This window comes from Pyrus communis, chromosome 10, assembly GCF_041283825.1.
Source record: "Pyrus communis isolate YQ-2024b chromosome 10, ASM4128382v1, whole genome shotgun sequence".
Classification (NCBI taxonomy): Eukaryota; Viridiplantae; Streptophyta; class Magnoliopsida; order Rosales; family Rosaceae; genus Pyrus; species Pyrus communis.
This window is the reverse complement of record NC_142574.1, coordinates 28,464,346-28,483,821: the sequence shown is the minus strand read 5'-3', so window position 1 is coordinate 28,483,821 and position 19,476 is coordinate 28,464,346. Positions and strand designations below refer to the sequence as shown.

The 19,476-nt window shown below is 36.0% G+C and overlaps 2 protein-coding genes across 3 annotated transcripts; one reads left to right on the top strand and one right to left on the bottom strand.

Annotated features, from left to right (window-relative positions):
* Window positions 1-8,585: 8,585 nt before the first annotated feature.
* LOC137729016 (potassium channel KAT1) lies at window positions 8,586-13,740 on the top strand. Of its 2 annotated transcripts, XM_068467834.2 has the most exons (11): window positions 8,586-9,245; window positions 9,350-9,565; window positions 9,668-9,823; window positions 9,926-9,983; window positions 10,088-10,405; window positions 11,068-11,307; window positions 11,794-11,892; window positions 11,989-12,021; window positions 12,238-12,423; window positions 12,521-13,205; window positions 13,383-13,740. In XM_068467834.2, exons 1-11 carry the CDS (start codon window positions 9,067-9,069, stop codon window positions 13,526-13,528), a joined length of 2,316 nt encoding a protein of 771 aa, XP_068323935.2. In that variant the 5' UTR covers window positions 8,586-9,066; the 3' UTR covers window positions 13,529-13,740. The 2 variants fall into 2 exon arrangements, with proteins under 2 accessions (XP_068323935.2, XP_088533803.1); XM_088677677.1 differs by having other exon boundaries at window positions 8,923-9,245; window positions 9,350-9,823.
* Window positions 13,482-17,926, bottom strand: LOC137729015 (mannosyl-oligosaccharide 1,2-alpha-mannosidase MNS3-like). Its single transcript, XM_068467833.2, has 6 exons — window positions 17,503-17,926; window positions 16,220-17,169; window positions 15,429-15,684; window positions 14,649-14,846; window positions 14,353-14,501; window positions 13,482-14,235 (listed from the first exon to the last, which is right to left on the bottom strand). Exons 1-6 carry the CDS (start codon window positions 17,581-17,583, stop codon window positions 13,977-13,979), a joined length of 1,893 nt encoding a protein of 630 aa, XP_068323934.2. The 5' UTR covers window positions 17,584-17,926; the 3' UTR covers window positions 13,482-13,976.
* Between the last annotated feature and the right edge of the window lie 1,550 nt (window positions 17,927-19,476).

Below are 19,476 nucleotides of genomic sequence, written 5' to 3'. Positions count from 1 at the left end.
TTTCATGACGCTTAGACACGATGGAAACCCACTAAAGCTGATGAAGCACATGTGGATGTAGCCACCTTCCAACTAGGGTTTAGGATTTTTCTCCTTGTTTGGTAAATAAGGTTTAGGGTTAGGAATATGACTGATGACTGTTAGATGCATGATGAAATTGAAACAAAGCAAGCAGCCGCTAGGGTGAAATCCGTACGTACTGATATGACAGATATTGGATCAATCCTTCGGGCACTAACAAAGGTGCTAGTTTGCTCTCAACCAATTCGATGGATTAGTGCACATGTACTTATTACTTATACACACACACACACGTACAGCATATATGTATGTATCTGGAGCAGGTGCAGAAACAATTCCGTATTATTCTTTTCTGTGCATCGTCAAAATTAGTAAGATTGCTGTTACTTGACCTTAGTGGAAACATGCAAAAGGTTTATGATTTCTTCTTTGATTAATTTATACTGAGTAATGCAAAGAAGACTAAATTTGCAAACTAATTTATGAGTGAATAATAAAAAAATAAGCACATTAATCAAAATTTTAGTAATAATTCAATCATCAACTTCCAAATCATTTAGTTTACAAAATTTAGTCTACACATTTAGTTTTCCTAGTATTACTCAATTCGTACCTTTATATGACCACGAAATGTAATGAGTTATCTTTGTGTGTATATATATACTATTGGTGATGCTAGAGAGACCAACCAATATCCATATTTTCTAGACCACATCGTGTGGTCTAAAAACATTGTCTCTCTAACATTTTCAATCTAGTATTTGTCCCCCTTTATATTTTTTTTTTCCATTAACAGCAGTCACATGAGATTTGAATTTAGGGCATAATTCAACTAATTAGAGACTCGATTCTACTAGACAAAATGGTCGTTCTTATTTTTTTTTATACAAACGGTCATCTATTGTGTTATCCCCTCTTAATTAGGTCCATGATATATATATATATATATATATATATATATATATATGTATGTGTGTGTGTGTGTGTGTGTAGGGGAATAGTGCGCGCGCGCTTTATCTCTCTCAGCTTCTTATTTTTTTTCATACAAACGGTCATCTATTGTGTTATCCCCTCTTAATTAGGTCCATGATATATATATATATATATATATATATGTGTGTGTGTGTGTGTGTGTGTGTGAAGGAGAATAGTGCGCGCGCGCTCTCTCTCTCTCAGCCCACACATGAGCATGAACTCAAACTCAACTCACTGATTAAGTTTTTTGGTTAATTAATTAATTTTATGTAATTATGATCAAGAAGCACCTTAATGTATATATTCAGTTTCAAGCCAGTTCTCTAGTGTAATTTTAACACATCATCAACGCGCGCATGCATTATTCTCTGCAAACGAACACAGGAACAAATGGTAATATAATATATAGGCTTATAGCAGCAGCGCCACTTACTGAGTATAGATACTAAATGGTTAAACCCGTGGCCATTTAGTAGTACTGCACAGAAGATGCCATATTGTTAAGCTTCATTATGATACTGACTATTACAAAAAGAATAATTAGTGAGGATCCTCTTCGGATTCTCTTTGTGAGAATTCTTGTGAGGATTTTAGGGATCCTCACATTCTATCCGTTTATCGTACATCGTGCGGTAAAAAATCATTAGGTAACGTTTATGTTTAATTTTAAATAAAAAATCAACATGATTTATGGTCACATGATGTACGAAGAATGGATGAGATGTGAGAATCCCTAGGATCCTCACAAAAAGAATTAAGATGAAATCCAAATCCTATTAGTCGATCAAGAATAAATAGGTCCCACCCATGCATAATCTTAAAGGTGTGTACATAATGAACTGAAATGATGTGATTAATTAAAAGGACCACTTCCAATGATAAATTGCTTTTGCTCGGTGAGTGAGACCACTCAGCTTTCCCCAATCCATCTTAATCAAAGATAGCAATTTAGTGAAGATATTGAGATGCCAAATAGTTGATGGCTTTGTTTTGTGTACACACACATGCTGGCAAACTGGCTTACTCAACTAGACAACAACTGCGCCAAAGCATCTATTCTGTATATAATATGTCAACTTCAATTCATTAGTTAACAAAAGCATGCATATATATACATGCATGGTTTCCAAAGTCAAAAAAACCCAATTTCAACAGCTCAAACTCAAAATTGCCATTCCAATCTCTCCATGCTACCAAAAACATTCCCTTTTAATACACATATCAACCTCAAACATTCCATTCTCTTCCCTTCTAAACATCTATTGAGCTTCCTAATCATGTACATTCCATATTCCATTAGGGTTCTGGGAATCGAATATATATATATATAAAATCCACTGTAAATAGTCCATTTATATACACTGACGAAACATATCCTACTCCTAGTAAATGGATAAGTAGATAAGTACGAAATCTCAACCATTAATAACCAAAATGTGGACCATGAAATGATAGGTTCTCACAGGGGAGATCAATCTAGTTGAGTGACAAAGAACCACACTTAAAAGAGCTGTCCGTGATCGATGAGTTTGCATAAACTTTTAGAAGTTGAAGAATCCATCATGCATGCTCTGCTCTGCTCTGCTGCTTCACGGCAGTGTGATCAGTTTGCTTCTGTTTGGTCCCCAATAGCGTACGTCCTGATAATAAACTAGTTAATGGGATACGCTGGCCAATCACTTTAAGTGGTGAGGAACATTTCTATATCATTTTCACTACATCTACAAGATGCAAGTAGCTGCCAACAAACTCTACAACTCTTAACTTATGCATGCATGCATACATTCATACAATATTATAAATATGGTGTGTATGTGCGCATGCGCAGACATAAACATGATTATACAAATGTATGTGAATGTTCGTATTCTTATGCTCATTGTTTGGCTTAATCTTACACCTACATACATAATGAATCACCTACATATATATAATATTGCAACTAATCTTTTGGGATATAGCAATCATCTATGTACAACTTTATCCCACCACCAAGTTAGGTGACTGCGCGATAAAGCTAATGTGATCAATGCGGTGAATTCAATGAAGTTGTCAAGCGAATAATGGAAAGAGTGGAATTTAACACAAAATTTCAAGTGCAGAATTAAATGTTGTTAACTGCTTGAAATTGAATTACTAGTCCTTAATATCAAGAGTCTTATAAAAAAAACACATGTTTGGAATTAAAAAAATGAAAGTCATAAATTTAGGGGGTTGAATAATTTGTATTCAAATGAGATTGTAGAAGATTCATAAATTTATGGAGTTTAATGGAGTTCCATACACTTCGTATAAATTTTGGGTGAAATCATTAGAAATATTAAGGGCTGAGGCTTGATTTCTTAAGGCCTAAAAAACACTATCAAATCCTTCTAAATCCATTAAAATCCTTCATCTTTTAAATACTTCAAAATCCAATCGTAATTGAATACATATGAAGTTTTATGAATTACTTTAAAACTCAGAATGAATACACTCAGATTTCCATAAAGTTTTATAGACTCTTTTAAAATATTGATTTTTAAAATCTTGATTGAATACCTTGGTCTTTCATGGATTCATTTAAAATCTTAATTGAATACATGTGAATTTGTAAACTCTTTTAAATTTGTAGTTGAATTCATCTCTGTATATAAGCCTAAAAAATAATAATGGAGGACATATATATATATATATATATATGTATATGTGTGTTTGTGTGTGTGTGTGTGTGTTTATAATATTAAGATGGAAAGATCACGAGTTAATTAGGTTGAAAGAGGAGAAATATGGTTTAACCTTTGGTCTCGTTGGGGAAGGTGGATACTACAACGAGTCTAATGACTAAGGTTTGGTACACCAGAAAATTACTAAATTGGGGATGGGACAGGTATTATCAACTTCTGATAGGGAGTGCATGATATTTGACCCACATTTGGAAACTCGTGTGCTCTGCGAATTAAGCAAGTTATGTTTTAGGATCTCTCTCTTATTCTCTAAACTAAAGCAAAAAGCTAGCTATGATCTTTTGTTTTTTTTTTTTTTTTGATCTGAATGATCTTTTGTTTAAAGTGTCTAATTAGGAAAGGAACTTGATCCATTCCGTAGGCATCTTAACCTAATTAATTAATTTAATCTGGCCAACTTTACGATTTCAACTCTATGCATGCAAACTAAACCAACAAATATTCCTTTCAAAGAATCTTTCATAAGTTCCAAACATTTAGGTATTTGATTTAATCAACATTGGTGTTCTAGTCAACATGCGTGACCATTTCCAAGACTGCAATCATCAGATCCACAATCTACAGAAATTGAAGACTTAGGTTCTCTATTAATGTAGATGATGATGATGGCTAGCTCCTAATTGATGATTTGGGTAAATTACATTTTACCTCCTTAGGTTGGGGTCGATTTCAATTCTTTATAACATCTTTAAAACATTTCAATTTCATACATTTACTTATCATTTTATTTCAATTTCATACATCCATTAGAAAATCCGTTAAGTGATGACGTGGTGATGACGTAGCTACCAAATTTGTACCATGTGGCAAAAATTATAATTTTTATGCATTTAAAATATTATAATAATTTATCCTATTAAAAAAATATAAAAATAAAAAGAAACCCATCTTCTTCCTCGAGCACACCCATCCCACCCCACCCCACCCCACCTGTAACCCCACCCCCACCCCCACCTCCCCAACAACCCCCCACCCCACCCCACCCAAAATCCACCTGCAACCCAAAACCCAACCTCGGGTACCAGATATCTGAAAAGGAAGGGGTGCATTGTAGGGGAGGTGGGGGGGGGGAAGGGGGTTGCAGGTGGGGTAGGGTGGGGGAAGAAGATGGTTTTTTTTTTTATTATTATTTTTAATAAGATAAATTATTATAATATTTTAAATGCATAATTAATTATTTTTTTGCCACATGGCACAAATTTGGCAGCCACATCAACACTTAATTGTTTACTTAACGGATTTTCTAACAGATGTATGAAATTGAAATGTTTTAAAGATATTGTAAGGAATTGAAATCGCCCCCAAACCTGAGAGGGTAAAATGTAATTTACCCTAATAATTTGGACGATCCAAACACAACAACTTCAACTCCGGGGAGATCATAAAATTAAAATAATCTCGAGTTTACGATTTAGGGTTTAAGATTTTAATGGATTTAGAGTTAACTAGTTGAATGATTAAAATTGACAGCCTAATAACATAAATTGTAACCTATTTAATGATTAAAAATCAGAGTGTGACAAAATAATGTTGAATAATAAAATATGAACATGTTTGACAAAAAGAAATGTGAACATGAAACACTGATGTGAATAGTAGTGGGCCGATGGTCCCTTTCTAAAATATGAAAATGATGTCATAACGAGTTGCTTACATGGACCCTAATTACTGGGTCGATTTAGTTTTTCAATTCGTGGTATTCATGTGCTACTTAAATAACTGATGTGGAATTTAACTATTGTGCACTGGCCACGCGTCTCTCTGAAATCTTAAGACATAAAATGTGTAGATTGTAAGACAGTACTCTTGCAAAACAACATATATGTATGTGTAAACATCATAATCAACATTCAACACCATTAGCTAGTATATTAGGCACTTAATCGGGTATAATGCTGGAAAGTCCCATAACACTACTTTTTCAAGGACCACATGATGGAGAAGTATTAGCAATCTTAAGATGACCCATCCTTTTTACATATGCATTGGACCACCTAAATTTGCCCTCCATTTTGGCCATTGCCCGTGGCCTCCTAACCATCACGGGAAGAACCAACTTCTTTCTCTCCTTTTGCTTTCTTTTTATTTATTTCCTCCAGTTTTTTTTCAAATCTTAGATTTGTGCTTCATGGTCCATGAAGCGCATGAGTGGTACCAAAAAAGTTCAAACTTGTTATGCGATATGGTCACATGACACTTTTTAGCTTTTCATTTCACATACATATACAACCACTCATATATGGTGGAAATCTTCAACAATGAAAGAAAACGAACCCTTAATCTAGCCAGATCTTAACTTATTTTCTTCTGACGACCCTCATTTGAGCTAACCCTAGAGCTTAATCTAATATATAATGATATTTGGTTGTTAAGGATTGTCTTCCTTAACTCCATCATACCTCACATGGTATTTTGAAATTTTTGGCACAGTGCACCTAATCATTAAGGAGGTTCAATGAGGAAAGAAGCATACACACACACACACACACACACACACACTCACTCACACATACAAACACACACAGTCCTTTTCATGGAGGCTTTCCCAAGAAATAAGGATGTCCAATAAAGAGAGTCCTATAATTGCATATATAAGTAAATTGCTCGACATAGTCACTAACAATGGAAGAGTGGTAGGGTTTCTTCCTAATCATACCCAAAGACGCACGTGGTGCACGTGCCTTAATGTTGATGTTGCCCCTTCAACTACAAGGTTGGCTTAGTACTGCAAACACACCAGGTGGGCTTTCATGCCTATTAAATTATTAATCACATCATCACTAAACCAATGACACGGATTATATTCGTTTTGTATTCGTCTAATTATCGCTTACTTATCTGCTAAAGCTGATGACAAAACTCATTGAAAATGAGAAACATCTTCATCTTTCATATTCAGTTCTATAGTTATTTTGATCCAAAAAATTAGGGTTCTTCACAAACATCCTCATCTTTCATATTTAGTTCTATAGTTATTTTGATCCAAAAAATTAGGGTTCTTCACACATACTCCTTGAAAGGACCGGAATCCTACATACACCTAAAACAGTTAAATCCCCATTTTAAAGAAAAATAACCCATGTATACTGATTGTTGTTGCACCAGACTGTTATTTTACTATACGTGCAGACTTTCTTTTTGTCGATTGATTCTGTAACTAAGCTTTTTGGAGAAAAGATAAGGCTAATTAAGCATATTAGCAGTAGTAGTTTATTAATAATTGCAGCCAAGTAAGTTGCGTGGAATAATTTTGATTGAAAAATATGTTGCCTCTTCAACTTTGTTGTTGACAGTCAGTCATGCTTTCCAGGATAAAAACAAGGGGTTTTTGAACTTTAATCATTCAAGAAGACTAAAATTTAATAAAAATCTGGTGCTAGATTAAATATTGATTTTAGTCCTTAATTTGTACTTAATTCAAATTCAAATTCATATTATATTTTTATTTTTATATTTAATAGATAACTTATTTAATGTTATTACTTTAAAATTTAAATTTATTATTATACACATTTTAATTCATTAATTTTATTTAACTTTCTCTAAACGTCTTATCATAATATATTTTACTAAATTAGTGTACCGAAATGCGCGTACCTAAATATATTGTAGTGAACTAGTGACACATAAGAAAATATGTAAAAACATAAGTGTTCCGAAAATCCCGTACATAACTATATGATACTAAACTAGTGTACCGAAATGTCGGTACCTAAATACATTATACTAAACTAGTATACCGAAATATCCGTACCTAAACATATTATACTAACCCAGTGTACTGAAAAATCTCAACGAAAATATTTTCTTATACCATAATGAGAATTAAAATTTATAATATTTTCATAAAATTTAAATTCATAAAATTATAAATAAAAAAAATAGACATTGAATACATATGGTGGCATTAAATAAAGTCTAGGGACTAAAATCAATTTTTAATTTTGTATAAGACATTTTTCTAAATTTCATCTTATTTAGGGATTAAAATATATTTTTCTATAAAAAGGGAACCAACATCCCATATGCCACATTGTGCATCAGCTGGGGCACAAATTTCATGCACTAAGATCTCATGGAGCCAGCAGATCTGCATTGCATGATTGGAGGTTTCCATATGGGAAATTAGCATTATTCTAGATTAACTAATCCTGACCATCCAATAAAACCCTTTTCAATTAATTAATTAATTAAGCCATGATCATCTGTATGTATAATGATCAACATGCAGACCACAAACATTAAACAATTTTTCTTTTTAAAGAAAACCATGAATCAATTAGGCGGTAAAATCGTGTAGTGCTGAAAAAAATTTGGGCCATGCAACTACAAACGGGTCAAAATCAAAGTAGAGACTAGAAAGAAAGGAAGAAAGAAAGAGAGAGAGATATAGAGGAATATGGATATATGGCACCAATCCATTTCACTTTTATGGTTCTGATTGAGTTCCATATACAAACAATCTCACTCTTAGCCTCTTACTATTGAATATGAAAGGAGCTGAATAATCATGATCTAGTTAATTAAAAAGAAAATTTGAGTTTTTGTTTCTTGGATTGTTTAACCACCTCTTTAAAAAATCTCCTATTAGTCCATGTGGAATATATGAATTGAGTTAAAACATTTCCGAGAAAACTTATGTGGGACTATTCTTTAGTAACAGTATAGAGTGAATATATATCACAAAACTTAAACATATGTTATCTTTTAACTAGACTTTTTTTACAACTTTATATTGTCATGTGGCAGGAACAGTCTCACCAAACTTTTCTCACATTTCTAACAGTTTGAAATGAAAACCGAAAACCAAAAATGCACCAATGTCATAACACGCTTAAAACCCAATTGAAATCGGTCCTTGCTGAGCATCCTCTTGGAGCACAACTTCACATGTATCAATGATGGAGCTCCCACCAACCCCACCTTTATACAACAAGAACCACCATTACCATCTTCTCTGCTTCTCTCACTCACTCCAGAACATATCTGCAGCTGCAGCAGCATTACACAAATTAAGCTGCTCATGTCTGCCACTTCGTCAGCCCCCTCTCAACTTGTTCGTTTTGTGTTCACGTTTCTCTCTTCCATCCTTTACCTCTCCTCTTGTTCCCTACTCCCTTTTCCATCCGTAACCACCCGCACAACTTAAGCTTCCAGCATATTCGTTTAAAAGCAGATATGTCACAAGCGAAACGGCGAAACTACCCGGAAAGCAACAAGGGAAGCTGCAGTGCCAAGTGTCCTTACTATTATTAATAACTCTTTTCTCACAAGATTTTTACCAACCTCAAAAATCTTGTAGCTATCTAGTTAGCGAAAACCCTTTTCTCGAACACAGAAAAAAATGACGTTTTCGTGCACGAAAAACTTCTTCCGGAGGTTCTGTATTGATGAATACCAAATGGACACTGTTGATCAGAGCAGCTTCCTCTCTACTGATCTTCTGCCTTCCCTTGGAGCCAGAATCAACCAGTCTACTAAGCTCAGGAAATACATTATATCGCCGTATAATCCTCGTTACAGGTGATGATCATCTTGCCTTGCCACACTGCTATTCCAAGGTTAACTGTTAGTAAAACTTCTACAACTCATCAATTCATGCCCCTTATGTGATCCTCATTTTTCAGGGCTTGGGGGATGCTACTTGTTCTTCTAGTCATCTACTCAGCGTGGATTTGCCCATTTGAGTTTGCATTTCTGCCTTACAAGCGGGATGCTCTTTTCGTCATTGACAACATTGTCAACGGCTTCTTTGGCATTGACATCATCCTCACTTTCTTTGTTGCCTATCTCGACAGCCGCTCTTACCTTCTTGTTGACAATCCAAAGCAAATCGCAATGAGGTGCGTAAAAGGCTTCATTCTTGTTCAAAACATCCAACATATATGTTTTGATTTCTGTGCAAGAAATAACCCTTTTTTTTTTCGCACAATACAACCAAACAGGTACTTATCAACCTGGTTTCTTTTCGACGTGTGTTCCACTGCACCATTTCAGTCTATTAGCCTCCTCTTGACAAATCACAGCAGCGAACTTGAGTTTAAAGTACTCAATATGCTCCGCCTCTGGCGCCTCCGACGAGTCAGCTCCCTCTTTGCAAGGTCCATCTTCCTTCACCTTTGTTTTTTGTCCAAACTTTCCAATTGTCATAAAACTATCAGAATACACACACAAACTTACAAACCGATTTGTGCTGACTTCAGACTGGAGAAGGACATCCGATTCAACTACTTCTGGATTCGCTGCACGAAGCTCATTTCTGTAAGTCCCGAAAAACCCCATAAGCGCATCACAATTCTTGTCATTTTTCTCTTCACCAATTCGAACTTGGGTGGCATCAAAACTTGTGTCCTGTCAAATTTCAGGTTACCCTTTTCGCAGTGCACTGCGCAGGATGTTTCAACTATCTGATCGCAGATCGGTATCCTGACCCGAAAAGAACATGGATCGGCGCTGTGTACCCGGATTTCAAACAAGATAGTCTCTGGAATAGATATGTTACTTCAATGTACTGGTCAATCACAACGCTAACCACCACTGGCTATGGAGATCTGCATGCTGAGAACCCTAGAGAGATGCTGTTTGATATTTTCTACATGCTCTTCAACTTGGGATTGACATCTTACCTCATTGGAAACATGACAAATCTTGTAGTTCACTGGACCAGCAGAACCAGAATCTTTGTAAGTTTTAATCCTCCTCCTTTCGGCTCTTGGGTTTTTAATACAGCAAATAAATAGATCAGTAGCTTCCGGGGGAGGTTTCTACTTCTGAATGGACCAAAATAAACCCCCAGTCGCAATCAAAGTTTTAGAAAAAGGTCCCCATGGCCATATATTGCCTGCAGAAAGACTTGGAAATGTTTCCTTTGTATCCTCTCTTGCTACCCCACGTTTTGAAAGTGTTTCTTCAAACCCTAACCTAACTCATAAAAAATATTAATTATTAGTAGTTATATGTCCCCAATCTCCATGGGACAAATATACACCTCTAGTTTTCATATATTACTCAAAGCGAAAGAAAAAATCTTGGGTGTCACCGGTGATATACACCCATGTGAGTGTCTCACTATCTCTATTCTTTTGAGGGGGATCTAATTCTTTTCCCACTCATCGGTTATCTATTCATTGAGTGACCTAACTCCCTGAAACTTCTCCACTGCGGTCGGGTGGAACCCAGACGGCTGGTGGATCAATGGTGAGCTGTTAAGGAATGTGAGATACTTGCATGAGCGTATAACCTCACCGATAAGGCAAAATGTTTCCGCACCGAGACAAAACGCTACAAGTTTCTACCCATAATACACCTATATTAATTGTGTTTTCTTTGGTTTTGGTGTTGATAGAGGGACACAGTGAGAGCTGCATCAGAATTTGCAGCAAGAAACGACTTGCCCCCAACGATTCAAGACCAGATGTTGTCACACATATGCCTCAAGTTTAAGACAGAAGGACTGAAACAGCAAGAGACCTTAAATGGTCTCCCGAAAGCCCTTCGTTCCAGCATTGCCCAACATCTCTTCTTCCCCGTCGTTCAAAACATCTACCTCTTTCAAGGAGTTTCTCATGATTTCCTCTTTCAATTGGTAAAATCATCACATTGACTTATAATTATTCTCACCGAGTAACGTTATTCAGATACAAAACGGACCATATTGCTGACACTCTCACATATAGAAGTGGGTCTCGATGATAGGGCTCACCTGTATTAGATACTTTGTCGACAATAGTGTGTCTAAACATTTTATTGTTTATCGGCTTTTTAGTTACAATGGTTATTGAGATTTGATATAACTACTTGCTTTGATCCTTGAAATTGAAAATCGATAGAAGTGGTTTCTGAGTTTGTCCACTGTACATTAATTTCATTACGTGAAAAATCTGTCAATATCCTTATTAAGTGAAGGGGTTGGTTTGATAAAAATACCCTTGAAAAATGGTCATGAGGTCGTTTTCGTGACAATTTAACAAGAATAATTGTCACAAGAATATTACCAGATTTTTCATGGACAAATTTTGATAAAAAGCCTTGTTTATCTCAAGATGCTAAAACCATGTATTCTCTTATTAAGGTTTCAGAAATAGATGCAGAGTATTTTCCACCCAAGGAAGATGTAATTCTGCAAAACGAGGCTCCGACCGATCTTTATATACTGGTTTCCGGTGCAGCGGTGAGCCGGCTTAACTCTTACCTCTTACATAATCTCGTAACATTCTTAAAAATGCTTTCTGACATGGAGTTCAATCGGAAAAATTCATGGTTGCAGGATCTGGTGTCCAGTGTTGATGGGCAAGATCAAGTAAGTCACGCATACATATGTAAACAGACCCTTCCAAAAACGGGATCCCATTTTGCGGGATGTGAGAGGCCCGTTGACCGGAAATACACTCTCGGGTCGACTGGCTCTGACATCCCGCAAATGCGAACCTGATTCTTACTATTAAACATTTCAATGTGCTCTGTGAAATCGGAGTACATGTAGGAGTTAATATCTGACTTGACATACTCTAAACAGTTCATACGAAAGGCAACTGCGGGGGATACTTTGGGAGAAATCGGAGTATTATGTCATAGGCCACAGCCTTTCACCGTTCGGACAACCGAACTTTCCCAGATATTACGACTCCGCAAAAGTTCACTCATGACCACCATAGAAGCAAATAAGGACGACGAGCAAATTATCATGAACAACATTTTTCTGGTACTGAAACAAAATTGTTTTCGAAAAAATGTACATGCAGTCATGCACACCACCCTTCTCTTCCAAAGACTTATATTTTCCGTACTCTACTTTACAGAAACTGAAGGAACAAGAAGGGTTGGGCTGTGAATATCCACATACCGAAGGATGCTGTTCTTGCGCTGGATGTAAAGACAACTCACGTCAAGATCCATCAATGGAGGAAGCAAGGAATGACTTGTTTACAGGTTCAGAGGCTACAAAAAAGAGCGAAATAGGCAGAGCTGATAATTCAACGAGATGTGCAATGGATGTCTGCATGATGGCTGAGGATGGCCAAACAGCTCTTCACACTGCTGTTCATCGGGGACATCTGGAAATGGTCAAAATTTTGGTCGAAGGAGGAGCAAATGTAAACAAACCAGATGCTAGAGGATGGACGCCGAAAGATCTAGCACAACAGCAAGGAAACAAGAGCATAACTGACCTTTTACGAAGATATGAGAATAGGAGAACAGATGAACATAGAATAGAGTTTATTGAACAGGAAACATCTGAAATAACCAGGAATTGTAAAGGAAATTCCAAAAGACACGAGGGGGCCCAATTTTCCCACTCTCACCAGAGAAAAGTACCCATTAAGTCCTACCCGAGCAATTCTATCCCTGATAAAGAATGGATGAGATCAATCAACAAGAGAGTAACTATCCACATGCATTTTCAAAATGGAAGTGCGTTGGAGAGGCAGCTTGCGAAGTTAATAATCCTACCTGATTCGATGGAAGAGCTTCTCAGAGTTGCTGGTAAGCTTTCTTTTTCTTACCTAAAAAAGCGCATTTAGACAAATCTAAATTTAAAGTTCTTATAGGTTAGACAACATTCATCAGATTAAAGCCAAAATTGAATGTTAAAAACATACCTTGAGCAGAATCAAACGTATCGTAACAGCATAGTTGGTCTCCCTCTTTATGACATTGCAGGTGAGAAGTTCGAAGGATACAAACCTACAAAAGTCGTTAATGAAGAAAATGCAGAAATAGATGACGTAAGTGTTGTCCGAGATGGTGATCACCTGTATCTTCTTCACAACGACTATAATAATATGAATATAACTTGTACCTTTTAGGCAATGTATAATAAGATAGGAACATAAATTTTGATGTGACTACACCAGTTGAACATTTTAGTTCCCCGAAGCCAGTAATGCTACTGGAGAAGTAAGAAAGTGCACTACAGAATATGGCCCTTGATACTTTCGATGGGTAAACCCCATCAGGTAATTAATCAAAATTGTAAAATAGCACGAACTACATATTTCAATCTTCTCATTCTTCTCCAGCTCTTGTATCTTTATCACGTAGAAGAATCACCGATGAGTTGCACAAGAAAAGAAACGAACTAAGCCGCCTCTAAAACTTCAACCAGGGTATTTACTGTCTTCCGGAATCAGATATACTCTATAAACACGCATGAAACACCAGTGAGTCTGAAAAAGCACATTTGCGCCTGCTACCGTATAATTTGTCCATACATACTTTCCTTCCTTTGAATCGATGCTTTAATGCAACAAAGTTTTATCCCCTTTTGGCAGTGCCTTCAATTGGAATAGGATGAGCTTCTGTGTTAAAAACAAATTTATCCAATGGAATAACAGAACTATCTCCAAACAGCAAGTACAAGTACTTCAGAGTCTCGCCCAAAAAGAACGTCTCCATCTTGTCTCTTTTATGAGGAGGAACTGAAGTTACATCATCCAAAGAACTGTATCCACCAGTGTCAACCCTTGTATATTTCTCAAATGCTTCGAAAATCTGCCAACCCCATTCACGATATCTGCAATGTTCAAGTATATAAGTGAAAAGTGCTCCAAGAGGGGATATCAACCTATGCGTGTGTTATTTAAGGGGGAATAAAACTCATGGATACATAAGAAAGAAAGTAAAAGCATACTTTGGATCTTCCGTGATCCGGTACAATACAAACAATGATTCCACAGTTTCAGGACGCAAGAGATTATGACGATCAGCAGGTTTGATGATTATGTCATTCATATATTGAGAACTCTTGTTACCACCGTCAAGACCTCCTTCAGAAAATTCCTGCTTCAATAAGAGAAATTGTCTAAGTCCCTCCATTGAACATAGAGAGTAGAAAGTTGAAAAGGCTAAAAAACACCCCAAAAAAAAAAAAAAAAAAAAAAAAAAAAACTGACGTATCTCAATAGCTCAAGTAGATCCAAAACTAACCTCTGTATGGAAGTAAGCAATTTCTGGAGCAAGACCAGTAGAGGTTACAGAATACATTTCAAAGCATGTTTTAGCCAGATCTTCTGCGAGTTTCAAATTTTCCAGGTCCTCAAAGTTAAGCATATTATTTCTCATTGCTTTTTCCTTGGTAAGGCCTTTCGTGGCACCGAGTGCAAGAGTGCCAGGCAAGAAACATACCTGCAAAAGGCAGTCCGAAATGTCATATTAAGGCCCATTTCCGAAAGAGCAAGGATGATGATCATCATTCTAGTGACAGGTAAGTGCTTTTCCAGGATACACAAAAAGCTAAACATACATGTATGTTGTGGTTGTGCAAAATACTTACAACTAGAAAGAATATAAAGTTAAATATTGACAGTCAGTTTAAATTAAGTTAGAAGGTTTCACAAAACAGGATGACGACAGAATTCACCATCACAATTTTTAGTGGACTGTTTCCTGATAATAATGGGTAATTAATTTATCACTTCTTGTTTCCTAATATAGAAAACAAAGAGATTGTTATTGAATTGCTTTCTCGTATATAATCCCAACACGAATCCTTAAACACAATAAGCAAATCAATTCATAAAGCTAGATGTCAAAACCATGATTAAGTATATTCAATGCCACCTACACGTCACCGTCCTATGTGGGGCAACATGATGTCCAACTAGTCAAACTTTTCCTTCTCTGACTTAGAACTTATAGCAAAAATTAATGAAGGCTAGTTAACTTATAAGCTATCTAAATGCCAAAGATTTGTGAAGTATAACATACCAGGTGATCCATTTTGGGACTAAAAGAACTATCAGCTCCGAAAGGCAATTCCCCAACAAAAACCAATCCATTCGGGATTGATTTCCGAACAAGAAGGTGTCTGACACCCTTCATTGCTTCCTCGTACATATCATGGAGATACGTAAAATTACTTTCCCGATTTTTCTGAAGCCAAACTTTCAGTAGGTATTCATAGTAGCTGTCACCACGAGATCCCAGTCTTATATTTTCTCCACTAAACTCACCAGTTCTAGGGCTGCAGACAGTATAGACAACATCAACAATTAAATAGATGGTAAATTAATAAACAAAGAGAAAATCAATAAGACATGGGAGACGCTGACTACACATTGTCCAGAAACAGAAGACGAAGAGATAATTTTACTGCTGAAGCTATTACGTCTATGTCAAACATCCAAAACTCCATTTGATGTTGCAGTTATATGTAGGCTACATGAAATCAACTAGTTGAGCAATTCTCATAAAGAACAAAGAAGTACACTCTTACATATGTTTCGCTCTTAGATAAGAAATAGGGGATCCTTTTCATATTCCCAGCTCTACATTTATATTTCCATGACCCAACTATATAAATGTTTCAATCAACCTACATATGCAAAAGATTATCATCATTCGAGAAAAGTATTAATCATTTTCTGCAGCGTTAATGACACAGAAAAGCTCTCCTCAGTACAAGGAAAATGTCAACATGACGCTAGACTTATAAACAAGAATTAAGAAATTGAAAAGAATAATGATTCAAGTATTAGAATAATATTTCAGACTCATACCTTATAAATATGGGTACCAGTCCCTCCAGCTTAGGTAGAGTCTTTATGTGTTCCAAGACCCTCATAGATTCCACAGTGTACTTTGGATCACCAGAAACTGAACTTAAATAATTGAACTCAAGCTGCAAACTAGACACTTCTGAAGTACTACTACGACCATCAGGAGCTGGATGCGCTGAGGGATCTCGAAGAACAACATCACCAAAGGGAATAGCAGTTGGACTGGAAGTAAAACCAGCTAGTAGACGGTCAGCCAAGTTCTTAGCAGTTTCTAGATAAACAACTGGCTTAGGTCCTTTATGTGTCGAGTCCATCCCATTTTCCACAGAACTCAGATGATATGCACTCAAAAGACCACCCAAAACACGTATTGTAGTTTCAAATAAATTGACTTGGCTAGTCTGATTAATCTTATTTGAAAGGTGTGTTTCAATCCAGAAACCAGCTTCAGAAACAACTTTGTCAGCACCCATTATCATCGCAGTATCAAGGCCATCCACAATAGTTGCACCTAGACCACCTAACCCATCAACACCCCGCTTGCTTACTGGCATCAACTCATCATAACCCATTGCATACTTTTTATATCCTGACCACGCATGAATAAATGCCTTCTTCACATTTTGTTGCCTAGCTATCCATTTCAAGTCAGAATTTAACTTCCTATGATCAAGACCAGTGTTACCACGACTACCTTTTACGTCAGGCGGCAACTGAGGAGGAAGCCTTGGAGGCTTTCGGAAAATATTTCCAAACCTAATGCCGCCACTCGTAATGTGCTCATACGTACCATTCTTACTACCTTTCACTAATCCATCAGTGGTGGGACTTGTATGTGTGAGCATAAGATACGCTACACCGAATATCATTAGTAAAAGTAGAAACTTTCCCGTACTACAACTCATACAATGATTCTTTACGTTACTGGTGTGCAAGTTTTGAGTTATCACCTGGGAAACAAGAAACAGAAACTTAATTGGTTTAACAGGATAATTAGAAAGCAAAAGAATTTACAACAGAGATATGAAAATTTGAGAAAATAATGGTTTAAATGTGATTATGTTCATAAATTTAACTATTAAATTCGTCCATAAGCAAATTGAAAGTTGAAAAATGAAATTTGAAAACAGGGAGCATCATAAATGTATTAATCTCCAGAATGTAAGAAAATTGAAATTTCAGGTCTATGAAAAGACAATAAATTCAATCAATTTGCAGAACTAATCGCGATCAATCATGAATCGGAGTTGGAGAAAATGGAAGAGAGCTGAGGAATGGAAGACCTTGAAGAAGGAGCGATGGCGGAACTTGGCGTTGTCGTAGTGGACATCTTTCTTGGAGTAAGGTAGAGACTTGGACGACATGATCGATCCGATCGTCGTCGCCGCCGCCTTAAGGTTCCGTTCTCAGTCCTCAGCTCCGCCTCTAATCGGGGGCTGAGAAGCGCCGTGCGGCGGATTGGATCGAAATCCCGCGGGAACCTGATTTCGCGAGAAAATGAGGGAGAACGTTGGATTTCGGTTTTTGGGTTTTGTGACAATTGGCGGCGCGGAATTGGATTCGCGGGAATGTTAGACTGCCGATTAGCGTTCGTTCAGGTGTGAAAGCTCCTCCTCTCTCCAGTTTTTTGCTCACCAGTGTGCTTAGAGAGAGAGAGAGAGAGAGTTAATTTTGGTCAGTCAATTTGGGTCAATGAGAATGAAATGTATTTGGGTTTTTTTATGGGAACTTTAAATAGGGCTGGAAAAAAAAATACCAAAAATCCCAAACCGAACAGAAAAATTCCAAAAATTGAACTGAAAAAATCCTAAACCGAAAGTCTCAAAAATTTCGGTATCCAATACCGAACCGATCTCGAAATTTCAATACAGGAATCGGTCTCAAGTTTTTGAGATTTCGGTAATCCCGAATTGAACCGAAAAATATATATATTATTTAATTTTTAAATATATATTTAGAATTTTAATAGCTGTCGGATTCTATTGAGATTTAATCTCAACTGTTGAATATAAATCAAACATAGAATTTCTATTGATTCCTTCATATTCTTGGAACTTTGTTCCATTGAGAAGCGATGAATGCCTGCCAATTTATGCTGAACATGAAAACATTAGATAATGCAGGAGTATGTTGAGTAGACTTTCCTCTTCTCTATTTCTAAACGTTTTCCACTTAACATCATTTTAGTAGCTTAAGCACAATTGATTGGGTTGAACCAATGAATTTCACACTTTGATGATATTGCATAATGAAATTGAAAGGGCCTTCTTCCCCTTAATTATCAAAATTGAATGTTCTTAATGATGCTTGAAATATAGATTAACAAGGTTGCTGTCTTTCCTGATGTGCAGTGCAGATTTGCAATATATATACATGATTTTCCACTGCACAGCCAAGATATGCTGTGCAGATTTGCAATATATACATGATTTTCCATTGCACAACCACATCTAAATTTTGATAAAGCCAAAAAGCCCAAAAATATTTTGGGATTCCCAAAAATTCGGTTTGGGATCGGTTTTAAAATGGAAATCCCGAAAATTTCGGTTTGGGAATTGGGACTAAGGTTTCGGTTCGGTATCCCATAACGAACTACCCCTAACTTTAATGAAAAGTTCCCAGTACTCTTCATTTTAACGAAAAATCACATTTTTACACTAAAAAATCAATCCTGGTACTATTCACTTTACCCTTTATTTTGTTCTTATCATTAAAACTCAAAGTTTTCAAGCCTTTTTCATTAGTTTTCCCTTTTTTTATTCATGTATTATTTGGTCATATGATGTGCGTTATGTCTATTCCATTAATCTATATAATGTGTTTGTTGTATTTTAAAAAGGAAACTTTAACGAAAAACTCCTAATACTGTTCATTTTAACAAAAAATCATATTTTTACACTAAAAAGTCAATAATGGTACTATTTACTTTACTCTTTATTTTGTCCTTATCGTTAAAACTCAAAGTTTTCAAGCTATTTTCATTAGTTTTCCCTTTTTAAAATGATAGTTGGGAAAATCAATTTTTTTAGAATAAATTTGTAAAATATGTGATGTTTTATCAATCGAAAATAAGTATGTTAATCAACAATTCAACCATCACCAATTACGTAATGTGATTTATAAAATATAATTTAAATATATGGTTTCCCTAGTATTATAAAAAAAAAAAAAAAATAGTATGTCTACTTGTCAAAGAGATGTTTCAGTGTGTAAGGAATGTGGCCTGGTACACCAAGTGTAATAATACAATTAGTTGG

Bases quoted from the DNA above. Each gene is read 5' to 3' on its own strand.
- LOC137729016 (XM_088677677.1), top strand. From the start codon at position 9,067: ATGACGTTTTCGTGCACGAAAAACTTCTTCCGGAGGTTCTGTATTGAT. The intron at 11,308-11,793 runs GTAAAATCATCA...TCTCTTATTAAG, and splicing joins ATGATTTCCTCTTTCAATTG to GTTTCAGAAATAGATGCAGA. The intron at 11,893-11,988 runs GTGAGCCGGCTT...TCATGGTTGCAG, and splicing joins TACTGGTTTCCGGTGCAGCG to GATCTGGTGTCCAGTGTTGA.
- LOC137729015 (XM_068467833.2), bottom strand. From the start codon at position 17,583: ATGTCGTCCAAGTCTCTACCTTACTCCAAGAAAGATGTCCACTACGAC. The intron at 17,170-17,502 runs GTCTTCCATTCC...CTTGTTTCCCAG, and splicing joins GCCATCGCTCCTTCTTCAAG to GTGATAACTCAAAACTTGCA. The intron at 14,236-14,352 runs GTATGCTTTTAC...TGAACATTGCAG, and splicing joins CGGATCACGGAAGATCCAAA to ATATCGTGAATGGGGTTGGC.